Raw genomic sequence first — 14,284 nt, forward strand, 5'->3', positions numbered from 1 at the left:
AGAAAAACAACTTGTAACACTCCGACCCAACACCAGACTATGCACAGCATGTGTATCTGCAGCACACATGCCACCGAACTGGATATTACATTAACAATGTACACAACCCGAAAAACATACGGAGGTATAAATATATCATTTCTTTGGCTGATCATTCAGGAAGGCACATTTTGTGAAATTAAACACAATGGGGCATTTGATAGACTATCTCTTCCTGAATACTAATTATGTGACCATGTGTGTCAGGTTCAGAAATAATAATAAGGTAAATTAAGCAATGGTAGACAGTACAGAAGGCTAAATTCTAGAAGAGCCTTGCATGCCTTGAGGCTCAGCACATTCAGCTAAGGAATGCCAGGAAAATCTTTTCTAGATACACTGGAGAATTATTCACATGTGACAAAGATTGAGTAAAGAAAGAACTTTGGGTTTGTTATTAAAGTTAGAAACATTCAATACCTGAAATGTTAGGCTTTGATAGCTGTGGCACAACATTGAGCACCCTTAAAACTCCCTTGTTGATGCTTAGCGGTGTCTTAGTCATAAGATAACCGTATCACTAAGTTTCCACATAGCATTATTACCATTTAATGTTCCTTTTATGCTACTTAATTATAACTGTCGGCCAACGGAAATTATAGATCAGAAAGTTTCTCCCACTGTTCAAACCATGTTTCTTACCATTTTAAAAACTTGGATAAATACATCTTTAGTTCAATTAAAGTTACTGTTGTTACAAATGCAATAAAAACAATCAAGTATCACAAAGTAAAGCAAGGCAGTCTGTGTAGTGCTTCCAGTCATATACTTTGTGGTTCAGGACTGGGGTCTTTTCCCATTTTCTTGAAATACTTGTAGGTAACATTTGTCCAGTTAAAGGGTAGAACAATAAAACTTTAACTGTTGAAATAAAAGGACAACTAACAATCCAAGTAGTTGGTGTGTCTGTCACATTTCTTCACTGTGGCATGTATCCACCCTTTCTTACAATCTGTGGCAGGTAACATTTTGTCTCGCATGCAGCTGAACTGGAGTCTATTGTTTCACTATCCCCCGCCACTTCCCCGCCAGCAAGCGAAACATTTCCTGTGGGGCATTCAAGCAGCTCCTCCTCTGGCAACACTCTCTGATGTCCAAGAGCATCTTTGTTTAATGACATCTGTCCTTGGGACTGTTCCCCCTGTGGCCCTTCTACGCTCCTTTCATCTTGGCCACAGCTTTGTTTAAAATACTGGCTACTCTGAAGCTTATAATCGCTCCCTCCTGGAACATGCTGGTCATCTGGTTTTTCTTCTGACTCAAGCAATGGCTGTGTTGATTCTGACCTTGAAAATGAGTGTGCAGGAAGAACAGGCTTCTGGTCTCGGTAACCAGTGAGAACGACGGTTGAATATTGTACAGTGCTGGATGTGGTCTGTGCAGATTCACTATCTTCACTGTCAGAGACACTCTGCCGAGGAGATGACATACCCGACGAGCCTCCTATGCCACTGCTGTGCCCTTCAGAGGTACTCATTTCCTTTTTCAGAAGGTCCAATGGTTTCATGTCCTGCTCCGAAAAAGATTTTTTGTCATCTGCTGTAATTTCAACCACACTGACATCGGTAAAGCTTTCTTCTGGATATGTCTGATTCTTTGAGTTGAAGTTGTGCTGCTAACAAAACAATACCAATTAGTATTTCAAGCAATAGTACACTGCCATTTGTTAAATCATTTCTTGAAGAACAACTCAAAAGAAACACGCCGAGAATGGCACTGGGATGTTGAGCACTACATTATTGTAATATACATAAGAAAACTGGATTAAAGGCTCCAAAATGACATGAGATAAATAAATACATATAAAAAGTAATATTGCAGCCAACAATTCGTGCTATAAATTACAAAAATATAAAGCAAAATAACATTTAACACAATAGATTTCTGTAAAAATCTAGCATTTAGTTAAGAAAGAATATTAAGACTTTCCAGCATAACACATAGCATATTTTTAACTAAGAGGAAAATGTTACTTACCCAGTAAGCATCTGTTTGTGCATGCAGTGCTGTAGATTCACATGCTCTGCATACTTCTTCAATCTAGTGTTCAGTCCGGAAGGTTGCAAGTTTTTTTTTTTTTTTTTTTTAAAGTGTTTCGAGCCACAAGGTACAGTGACTCCTCTTGCTGGTAATGCCTATGGGCATCAAATCCATTGTTAAATTGTTTTCCCGCAGGGAGGTGAGAATGAAGTGTAATGTTAAGGTGATGGGAATAAAATTACCATGCATGTGAATATCTAGAGAAAAATGTAATGTTCACAGGTGTCCGGGGAGGCAGGTTGGGTGCATGTGAATCTACAGCACTACATGCCACAAACAGATGCTAACTGGTTAAGTAACATTTTCTGTTTGATGGCATGTGTGGCTGTAGATACACATGCTCTGCATAGACTGTAAAGCAGTGCCTTTGTGGGTGTTAGTGTTTAGAAAAGTGTACGTGGCACTGATGTTTAGTAAAAGTATGTGGTGTAGTTCATGTAGCTGCTTTACTTATGTCAGCTATGGGAGCTAAAAAGGCCATAGATGCTACTTTTTTTACGAGTGGAATGAGTTGTAGGAGGAATAGTTAGTGGTCTTTAGCTTAACAATTGTGGATGCATTTGACAATCCATCTTGCTATACTGGATTTAATAATAGGATTGCCTTGTGTGGAGGAGAGAAGGCAATACAAAGTTATTTTGTTTTTCTAAATGTTTTAGTTCTAGCAATCTAGAACACAAGTGCTCTTTTCATATCTAAAGTGTGGAAGGCTCTTTCACCAAAGGAATCAGGGTGTGGAAAAAAGACTTTCAATTCAGTAGTTTGATTCAGATGAAACAGAGATACCATCTTCAGCAAAACCTTGGATTGGTGCGGAGGACTATCCTTATGTATTTGGGAGAAAAAAAAGGTCTTGCAAGGTGAAAGCATGGAGCTCACTTACACGTTTAAGGGAAAGGATTGCAACTAAGAAAGCCACTTTCCAAGATAGAAACAGTAAAGGACATGATTGGAAAGGTTGAACGTGTGGGCCCATGAGTCTAGTGAGGACAATATTAGAGTTCCAAAGAGGTACCGGAGGTAACATTGGTGGAATCACTCTTTTAAGCCCTTCCATAAATGTTTTATGACTGGGATATTAAAAAGGGAAGAATGTTGTCTATTTTGAAGGTAAGCAGCTATGGCTGCCAAGTGTAACTTTATGGAAGTGTTTGCTTTCTGCAAATGAAGGAAATATAAAAGAATATTTTGCACTGACACCTTGAAAGAGTTCCATTGTTTGGACATGCAATAGCACACAAAAGGTTTCCACTTTGCTGCATAGCATGCTCTAGTAGTAAGTTTATGCACATGATTAAGAATATCCACACATTTGTGAGGTAGGTTTAAATATCCAAACTCTATGACATCAGGAGCCAAACTGCATGATTCAATTCCCTGGGTTTTGGGTGCCTGGTTTGACCAAGGTTCTGAGTAAAAAGGCTCCAGTCGAGGGGAAACTTGTCATGAGGAACCACTGATAGTTCTAGTACAATGGTGTACCACGCTGTCTGGCCCATGTGAGAGACACTAGTATCTGCGTAAGAGATGTTTGCCTGAGTTTCCGAACCAAATACAGAAAGTGGAGAGGCGGAAAAGCTTAGGCTAATATCACTGACCACTTCATCCATAGAACATTGTCCTTGAACTGAGTGTGTGGGAACCTGGAGGCGAAGTGTGGGCATTTTGTGTTTTCTTTTGTTGCAAATAGATCTATGAATGGAAACCCCCACCTTTGGAAGTAAGGGGTTAGGACACAAGGATAGAGTTTCCACTTGTGGTTTTGTTGCTGCATCCTGCTGAGGAGATCAGCAAAATTATTGTGTGCGTCTTGTAGGTGTTCTGCTAACAGAAAATTTTTATAGCAAATGGCCGAATGCCAAATTGTCTCTCAGAGAAAAGAAATCTTTTGAGTGTGTGAACATCCCTGTTTTTGCACATAATACATGGTAGTTACGTTGTCTGTGCATATAAGGACTACTTTGTTGGTAAGATGAAGTATGAACGCTTTGAGTGCTAGTTGAACAGCTAGCAACTCTAGATAGTTGATGTGTAGAGTTTGATGTGTGTGATCCTAAAGACCCTACAATGTGAGATCTTGTAGGTGAGGGCCAACCCCCGTCCAAGAGGAGTGCTTTGTCCAAATGATCTGTGGAACAGGGTCTAGAGAAGGCCACCCCTTCAGAAGATTGTTTTTTTTTCACCACTGCAGGGAGCGATAGGTGCGGCTGTCTACCAACACTAGATCATCTAGCTGACCTTGAGCTTGAGACCATTGTCATGAAAGACATTCCTGCAACAGGGCATGTGCAGAAAGGATTGTGCCACTATGGCAATGCAAGAGGCTATCCTTCATAGGAGCCTTATGACACATTTTACTGTGACTCTGACGAAAAAGAGTTGCATCTGAAAAGGTTATATCCTCGCTGCATTTGGGTATGCTAGCCGCAACTGTCTCGAGAATGGCCCTTATATAGGGTTATATTTGAAGCGGATCAAGGTGTGATTTTTTTTTAGAAATTGATTGTGAAACCTAGCTGCTGAAGCAAATTTATGCTAAGTATGATGCAGACACTGTGCGGATACTGGCTTTGCAGAGTCAGTCCTCCTGGTATGGAAAGACATGAATTTTTTTGGACCGAAAAGGTGCTCTTGATCAATGGGTACGTTTAATATTGTTTGCTGCACCTCTTGTTTAAACCAGGGAATGCGTAACCATGCATGCCAGCATAAGAGGACATTAGTGCTTATGCCTCTGGCGGCTGTGGTCGCAGAGTCTAAGGCACAGCAAATGGAATTATTAGAAATTAGTTGTCACTTCTTGTCCTCTTTTTTTATGCTTCTCAGGGAGGTACTGGGAGAAGCGGCTCCATTTCGTCCCAATGGGCACCATCATACCTAGCTAGCAGCCCTTGTGTATTAGCGATACACCAATGGTTGGCTGACTGGGAGGCAACACGCTTGTCAGAGGCGTTAATAAGCTTGCTCTCTTTGTCAGGAGGCAGAGCATCATGGGCTGCTTGAGAGTTGGCCCTTTTTTCTGGCATTAGAGACAACCAGTGAATCTGCGGGTATAGACCTTTGATGAAGACTGGATCAGAGGGCGAAGCCTTATACCCCCCCCCCCCCAAACACACGTGGAGTGATCATACATTCCGCATGACTCATCTTGCCTTTAAGCATGGGAAGACATTGAGTGGCTTAGTGAGATGTTGTGAGGGTTTCAAAAAGAAAATCATGCTCAATTGGTTCTTTATGTAGGGGCATCTGATGGTACATGGCTGCCCTCACAATAGGTTCCTGGAAGGAAGTAGTATTCAGCAGGTGGGGATGGTCTAGGTGGCTAGACCTCAGGGTCAGTGTCTACATATGGGTCAACATCATACTGAAAGCAAGGGAAAATGCACATTATCGTCCCTCGTCTCTTGAGTGTCCGGATATGAGTGAGGTGAGCCCTGTGGTGTATTGTCAAGAGAATCCCCTGGAGAGGGACGAGGTTAAGGGTCTGGTGGTGGTGATGATGTAGGCAGAGGTGAGTGAATATCATCCAAGTCTCTATCTACTCTCTTGTGCTTGGCAGGAGGTGCTGGTGTGTCAAGAGCCTCTTCAAAAGTAAGCTGCCATTTAGATGATGGGGTAATGACAGCTTTGACCAAGACACGTCCCGTTTGGGGCTGAATATGAAGCTGAGATTGTCTGGAATGGAGTTGTTGCTTCATTTTGTGGAGGATAGGCTTGAGGGAAGTTGTCAGCTCAGAGGCTGTAGATATTTGTAGTCCTTTCGGCACTGAGGCTCTCTTGACTTCTTGTGCCGAAGTGGCCAGTAATCTTTTTGGTGCCTAAGTGGCCTCTATCAAGTGGGATGCAGAAGATTTTGGTGCTGAGGCTGATTATGTACAGCTCGGTATCGAAGGGGAAGGCTTATGCTTACTTTTCAGAGCCGAAGTCGATGGCGCAGCATCCAAATGGGATTTGAGGCCTGCCATGGCCTGAAGGCAGTGGAGGCCCGACGGCCTTCGCTTCTCTGGTAGAGGACTTTTTGGAGTGAGCAGCGGGACTTTTACTAACAGTTGATTGAGCTGGAGGAAGTTGTTGCATTTCGAGGATTGTGTCCACCTCAGAGTCCGAAAGCTTGACGGAGAAGACCTCTTCCTCAGCAGCTGAGGCCTCTTGAAGCTCCTTCTCTTTTTTCGGACATGGTGTCTTGGAGTCCGAATATATCCAGTGTGTCCTCGATTTCTTGCCACTGCTTTTCACAACAATGGATTCTCCGATCTCGGAGGGCCTTTTTCGATCCAGGAAGACTGACCGGGTTAGCAGTCCTCCTCTCTTATGTTCCAGTGACAAGCAGAGGTTGCAGACCTGGTGGTGGTCGGCCCACGGGAAATCTGCTTGGCACTTAGGACAGAAACAGTAAGGAGTACGTTCCATCAGGCTTTCATTGTGGTGAAGTTGGAATCGAGAAAATGGCGGGCTGAAGGGTCTCTATCGAAGCGTGTCGATCCGAAGGATAGTTCTTTTTTTTGGTCTCGGAACACAGAAGATGGGGAATAAATGCTTGAAAGACCATACTGATGGTATGGGAAGTTTCCAGAACAGAGGAGGCCTAAAAGACTGTCTCGACCTGGAGCTCGGTGAAAACACAACAGGACCCAATGGTGGAAGAAAGCAATCTAACAATGGAGTAGAGGTCCATGGACATTACCAGCAAGAGGAGTCACTATACCTCGCTATTTGAAAGACTTTTGAAAGCAAAACAACTTGCAACCTTCCAGACCCAACACTAGATGGCAGAAGTATGCAGGAGATGTTTGTCTACAGATACACATGCCATCAAGCATAAATTTACAAAACACACAAAATTAAAAACAGAAAGGAAACTGATCACAGAAATGAGAATTGAGAAAGGATGATAAAAGCTGATCTCTCAATGACAAAAATGATGTTGATTTAGAGGACCACACAGTATGAGTTTCAGTCATTGGGGGTTCTGAAGTATTTAATGCCCAGTCTGTATAGGTGATGTTTTGAACCATCACTGCCATCTTGAGGCTAAGTAAGTATTACAAAGGCAACAGGTGAAGAACACAAACGATGTCTGTCACAAACTTAAAAGAATTAAAATGTCAAAATATGAGAAGCCACTTTTTGCACTTACTGGACACGTTTGGCGATAGAAATGGAAGCTCTGTATACAACTAAAAACTATCACTGAGAAAAGCCAAAATGGGGGTACAAAATTGTTACATCTTACAGTGTGATCTCCATAAGACTCATGAAGTTGCAGACCAAGCCAGGAGGAGATTATGTAACTTAAAAGTCAATATGTGTGGCACTCTGATAAGATGATAACATGAACCCACTTATGGAAACCTGAAGCCAGTGGACAAAAAACTGTCAGAGGGAAATCCTACTTGAACATAATTTAAAGTCTGGCAAAAGACAGGGGACTTCACATGGAGATAAATCATTCTTTAGGTGAATGGGATAAAATTTCCAAAGAGATGATTCTATACTAGAGCTAAACAGATTGTTTCCTAAATGGCATTGAAGACAGCTCTGCAATGTCATCTAGGAGGGCTTCCTATCAACAATATAGAAAGTAATTGGTTTCTTTTAGGGACTAGAATGGCACAGGTGCACTTGGTCGGGATTACAACTTAAGCGATGGCTGTGCCAAGGAAAGTAGAACATCTGTTCTGTTTAACTTCAGCAATGAAGTTTACCTTTGGCAAGGTGTTCTCTATATTGTGTAGAAGGTGCTGAATGGTTCTCTGTTGGCAAGGGCTAAACAGTTAATTATTAATCCTGGATATAAGTTCAAGATCAGAAAAAGGCTTAGTCTAAGAGAACAGATTTACTTTGTTATGGAGACTGTGCACAGGAAAAAAGAATGTGGGTGAAGGATACACATTAGAATAATAGATATTTAGATGAAAGACTGTATGTAAACAACTTAGTAAAAGAAACTGAAAAATGGCATACCCGAGTTGGAATATGAGGCGACAACTTTACTATTGTGCTTTTTGAAGGATCAGGTATATTTGGCCAAATATACTTTTTTATCCTGTAAGAAAAAAAAAATCAATGTCAAAAAGTCTAGAGCTGAGCAAAGGACCATTATTTTCTAATTGTAAAACTATTTAATGAAATTTAGCTGCATAATTGATTTGATTTAATAATGCAAAAATCTGATTTCAATGTTTTTCGAACTCAGATGTGGTAAGAGGGTGATTTATACAGGCAGTAGCAATTCAACACATTCTATATATTTCAAATGATTCCCAAAAACTGACAGTAAGAGAAAAACTTTGAATCAACAGAGGGTGAAAAGAACGAAAACCCTGTTTCTGACCATGGATTCCCCTGTAATGGGTGACTTCCTTAAACTATAATCAAATCTGAGAGCCCGGATAACAAAAACAAATCTCAATATACATTATTTTTGCAGCAAAACAAATGCATTATTTTCTCTCTGTAAACAAGAGGAAGGATCTGGAACAACAACAATATCCTTCTGTATCTGCAATGTCAAACATTTCTAGCACTGGAGATAAACATTAATTCAACTCAGTCATACGTGTTGGGTTTGATTAACAATCATTGAACCACTGGAAATGGTTCAGCATATTTTCACATTTCAATAGGATTTCGAATACTATTATTTCATCACAAAAACATTCCACGTTTACAATACTGGCAACAACATGCTTTGTTTCAGTACTGGTCCTCCATTTCATGCACTAAAGGCCATTTTCGTAAAAAAAAATTCTCTCCAAGAATTCATATATCATTACTCCTTGTGATGTGAAACTTGCAGGTCTGGCAGTCTCGATATTCTAAAGAGGATAACAGGCGTCTTTCTCTGTTCCAACTCTTTTAGAGCTTCAATTTGTAGACATCCAATGGTTTCACAAAGTATAAGACAGCTTCAAGTTCATACCTATCCCTTGATCGCCTAAGCCATAATGCTTATATTCAGCAAATTTCAAACAATGATTTTAAATCTCTAAAATAGTTGAGAATATTTAGTAAGCAGGAAAAATCAATGTTTTGATTAAATAAGAAATGGTAACTGGTGTCTGAGCCTCTAAGGTCTGTCTAACCAGAAGGAAAGCTCTGATGTCCTGGGTCATAGGCTGGGAGATCTGTCTAACTTTTTCCCATCCTCCTCTTTCCAAATAGCTTCAAGATCATGCATCTGAGAATGAATTTAAAAAGGCATATGTGCTATTCCAGAGAGCACCATGAAAGTGCTAATTAGCACATATAGCAGAATGCATCATAACCAACTGACAAGACAAATGTTTAAAAGTGTGTAGCAGAGTCCAAATCTGAGGGTTCCAGGTTGACTACTTCATATACAAAAAATGAAGCACAGCAAGAAACCCAAAGATGGTGAAGTGAGAACAGCCAGCAAGCAAAGATCTCACCTGCCATAACGTGAACTCTTAAATATATTTCAACACATTGTTTCTGACCTTGTGTAACAGCCACTGCCTTTCTCTTAAATGAACCAACCTTCCACCAAAGTAGAAGACTTAATGTTAGCTAGTTAGGTGTAGTACTAACTCTAGATTATTTTATTCAAAGTGCACTCCAAAAAGCATTTCTGTACGTGTGCATTAGTTTGCGAGGGTCTAGAGTTGTGCATATGTAATGTATAAGTAGTTGAGTTGGATGCAGAATTTATCAGAATCAGTAAATTTTGACAGAATGGGCAAAATATGTCACAGAAGAAGCATTAGATAGAGACTTGTAGCCTCAGATTCCTTACCTTAGAATTATTCCTAGGCATCAGACTCTATCCGATAACTTTTCGAGCAGTGTCTCTGTGCACCGGTAGGTGGCACTGTTTAGCTCCATATCGTCCATGCCAGATGTAATGTGTGCGGTGCCTATATAGATGCCATCATAGCAAGGTAACATCAGTTAATTTTGTGACATTTACACCCTAGAAGTGCAGAGCCATGAAGGTTGCCGATGCAGTAGTGTGCAGCAGCAAGGAGCTGTGGGAGGGATGTGCAATGTTTTGTCCACAAAGTGCCCTAGCGGTCTGGAGTATAGTGTTTTCTCTTTTTCTTGACAGGTGTGTTAGCATTCTCTTTCTTTTCTTCTCTTCTCTTGCAGGACCACACATGGGATGTCACTGCCAGTGGTCACAAACAAAGGAGTACGTAGGATGCAGTAAGTACTGGGTTCTCAAAGTTATAGTGTCATCGTCACCACAACACCTTTGCCTTTCTGTGGCGCCTATTTCTCAGTTTCCATCCCCCATTTCTCACAATCAACCATACAATCAGTGACGGATAAGGATGAAGAAAAAATAAAACACAAACGTCTCTCTTTTCCTGCACTCTTCTGGATTTCCTGCTGGCTTCCACCCACTCCCCTGGGTACAAGCCAGTTGTAGCCCCCCTCCACACACCACGCTAGCCACAAGTCTCCTGAGTTGTGGCAGGCTGCTAGGTTCAAACTGGCAGTGTCCACCAGTCTTCGCACCAGGTCTCTGCAACCTCCTCATCGGCTCCAATCTCCTCTGCACTCTCACCCAGGCTGCGGTCCAGACTGCTCTCTTCCTCCACCTCTCCGTGCTGTGTACTCATCTCGGTGTTGTGCGGATTTCAAGAATGTGGCCCAGAAGGCTGGGTTTCCCCGATCGGCCAGTGCGCTTTCTTTTTCAAGTGCTTGGCACCACCTTGCTATCCCTGAAAGGCCAAGTCTATTGTCACTGTTTGTGGTGCCGCTTTTCCCTGCTGCCTTATCTCTAATGCCTTGTCCTTTTACCTTTCAAGTTTTCTGGATCGCGGGACGCATTGGATGAGAGCAGGAAGGTATTGTGAAGGCTACCAAGTAAGGAGAGGGTCCCTTCACATGATCTCATAAGGGTAGCCTCTGTGGACAAATCGGTTCTCAGAGCGGGGAGTCTGGGAGGGTCTGTAAGCAATCTGTGGCTAAATAGAGTCTCTACCAGAAAAGGTATTACCAAAGTTCATCTGAGAGAGACTTCTCGCCATATATTCCTACTTTAGAATAGATACTCAAGCAGTACCTCTGGGGAGGTGGGTCTGCGAACAGATTTAGACCAGCAAGCCCGTGGGGACCAAACACAGTGCCCATCCAGGACTGGAACTCCACGAGCTAATGCGGTAGTCGCAACCTTGGCTCTGGTGAAATGAGTGCGCAAGCCCTCCGGAGGTTGCTTCTTGGCCAGTGTATAGCAGATTTTATTCCAGAACACTATCCATCCTGAAATGGTCTATTTGTGCACAGCCTTTCTTTTCTTTGCCCTAAAATACCAAACGAAAGGTTGATCATCCACCCGGAACTCTCTGGTAGGAGCAATATAGAACAATTAACTTTTTTGGTTCAAGAGGTGGTGGAGTCTCTCCTCTTGTTTGGAAGGGTGAGAGGGACAAAGAAGGTAGGTATGGTGAAATGGTGGCCCATATGTAAGAGTGTCACCACTTTTGGGAGAAAATAGGCACAGGTTCTTGGAACCAGTTTGTCTGGGTAGAATGTTGTGTAGGGAGGCTGCACGGAACCAGTTTGCAGTTCACTGACCCTCCTAGCCGATGTTATGGACAACAGAAAAGCCATTTTGATGGTGAGTAAACAAAGTGGACAGTTGCGAAGAGGCTTGAAAGGTGTACACATCAGAAACGCCAAGACCAGACTTAGGTCACACTGGGTCAGGATGAATGGTAATGGAGGGAACAGATGTTGGAGTCCCTTTAGAAAACGAGCCACAACAGGTGACTTGAACAAAAAAGTTGTTCCAGCAACAACAAGAAAGCCACAATGGCTCACAGGTAGCTTTTAATAGTCCCCAGAGTAAAGCCTTGCTGGTACAGGGAAAGAATAAACAACAAAACATGGGATAATGATGCAGAAAGAAGGGTGGGGAGGGGTGGGGGAGAGTGCGTTGGGGTGGTTGTTAACATTCTTGGAGACACACCATGACACAAATTTGCCCCAACAGCCGGCGTATGCTGTTTTGCTTACAAGCAAGGTTGCCTTCAGATCCAAAAAAAAACTCCGCTAATGTGTTCTATTTTTTAATAATTTTGTGTGCATATCTAAAAAAATATTGCCAGATGTATTCTGTTTTTAATAAGATTGTGTGTATATCTCCCCTTGAGAGCTTTACTCCCACCCCTCACAGAGTACTTCAACAAACCTATGTTAATGCACCCCTGAAGCTTGAGGGGGTCAGGCAGCCCAAATATGAAGTGCATGGCCTCATAATAGTCCTTGAGTTGGAAGGGGTTGCTCTGTGAAACACTGGGAGGTGTGGAGCGGCCCCAGGTACAGAGTTTGTGGTGACCGCATGTGAGTAGCATCTCGATTTGTGTCGTCCTTCGCGCGCCTCGCCGAAGACTTGGATCGGTGCAGTGAAGACAGAGCATTTCAGCTTCTTTCTGTGGAACTTACATGATGAAGCCTGTGATGATGAACGTCGAAAGTGGCTCAGCAAGCTGTCCCTGGACCTTCCACATGACCACGATCTGGATTGCTGTGAGGGTCACTTAACGTCGGGTAATGAGGAGCTTCAAATTTACTCCAGCAACTCCTTCGGGTGCATGGCGCACCAGTCCTCACAGGTCTTGGGAGTCATGATCCTGCTCCATGCACCACAGGCAAACCAGGTGTGTGTCTGTCACGAACGTCTGCCTGTGAATGGCACTACAGGGTTTGAAACCAGTCATGTTTTTTTATTTAGGGAACATCCCTTTCAGGAGGCAAGAGTCCAAAAAAAAAAAAAATAAAAAAAAAAAAATAAACCTTGGACAAAACAGACTACAGTAAGTCAAAAAACGACTGGAGGCAGCTCTCACCAGATCTGCGCTGACTGGCACAGAAAGAGAAGAACTGATGTCAGCACACCTATATAGGCACAGCAAATGTCACTTCTAAAGCAGATGATGCTGACTACACAGGGCAAAACACCACAACCTACTGGCATGCAGAAGTACTGCTCAAAAACATTCCAGATCTAGTCTGATGCCCGAGGATAATTCTAAGCTAAGGAATCTGCAGCTAGAAGTCTTTATCAGATACTTCTTCTTGGACACGTTTTACCCATTCTGAAAACATTCACAGACTGGTACATTCTGCATCCAACTCAAGCATCTTGACACTACATATGCAAAATTATAGATTCTGTAAAATGAATATACATCACAGACTAGCTCACCTAGCAAAAACTGGCATATTGAGGCAACCATAACCAGTTTTCATATCCTAGAGAAATCATGATCTTTCTAGATTCCAGTACATGGGTTCTACTGTGCAGTTCACTGAATGCCATGGTCATTTATTTGATCAAGGGGGGGGAGTGCAAGGTTTAATACTGGACAGTGTTGAGGGTTTAGACACTCAGAAACAGTTACCAAAAACAATCTGCCAAATTTGAGGTCCAATCACTTTTTGAGTGGAATAGTATTTATTTACAAAAGGGTAACAATGTAGACCGAACTATAATTTTCAAGAAAATCGGTGTAACAATTCTGCATGAAGTCCCTACTAGGAGAACCCTGTGCTCTGAATGTTTGTCCAAGGTTCTGAATGTGCCTGGTAAAGTACACCTCAGTAAATGCAGCTTATATTTTGCTATGTGGTATTGTTGGTGTCAAGAAGAATATTAGATGCATACTGATGCATCCTGAAGTAGTCACGTTTGTGAGTGTTGAGCCTTAACTGTCCATACAGCGGCTTATATAGAGACTACTGTGATAGGCTGGAAGAAAAGAACATCCTCTTGCCAAAGGTGTCCAGTCTTCTTTTGGATTCCCTATCTGGTGGAGTGGTGGGGAACGCACCAGGGTTGACTTCTGAGGTGGAGTCTAGACAGAGGTTTATGCAGTGACGCTGTGAGAAGGTTCAGGTGTAATAGATCATCCCCATAGCCCAGGATAATCTTCCAGGAACCAACCATTTAAACAACACCATATCCCAGTCCACAATAACTTTATGATTTCAGTTAGGATGTGTTTCTATCAGTGGGGCTTTGCTGGGGGATGCAGTCTTCTGAGGTAAATATTCACAGCATGACCATCATGGTCAGACATTTAGGGTATTCTCTGCTGGTAGGACACTAGAGGACTAGGACTGGAACACAAACAAATTTGTGCGGTAGCCACTAAGAAGGAAGTGTGCTTTTGGCAAGCTGTATTAAAGGTGTCAACTTGCACAAGGATGTTTTGTTATAACTCTTTTTGATGTG

General features: G+C 42.2%; 1 protein-coding gene across 6 annotated transcripts in view; it reads right to left on the minus strand.

The window, feature by feature from the left end:
- Positions 1-406: 406 nt before the first annotated feature.
- The window catches only part of IL6ST (interleukin 6 cytokine family signal transducer), a 477,893-nt gene continuing 464,015 nt past the window's right edge, over positions 407-14,284 (minus strand). For 2 of the 6 annotated variants that reach the window (XM_069222292.1, XM_069222246.1), the window contains 2 exons: positions 8,044-8,125; positions 565-1,654 (listed from right to left, as the gene is read on the minus strand). In XM_069222292.1, coding sequence (XP_069078393.1) covers positions 959-1,654; positions 8,044-8,125 — 778 coding nt within the window. In that variant the 3' untranslated portion in view covers positions 565-958. Of the gene's footprint in view, positions 1,655-8,043; positions 8,126-14,284 lie in introns of all 6 variants that reach the window. The other 4 variants (XM_069222274.1, XM_069222255.1, XM_069222264.1 and 1 more) reach the window with 3 other exon arrangements.

Source organism: Pleurodeles waltl, chromosome 1_1 (genome assembly GCF_031143425.1).
Source record: "Pleurodeles waltl isolate 20211129_DDA chromosome 1_1, aPleWal1.hap1.20221129, whole genome shotgun sequence".
NCBI classification, from domain to species: Eukaryota; Metazoa; Chordata; class Amphibia; order Caudata; family Salamandridae; genus Pleurodeles; species Pleurodeles waltl.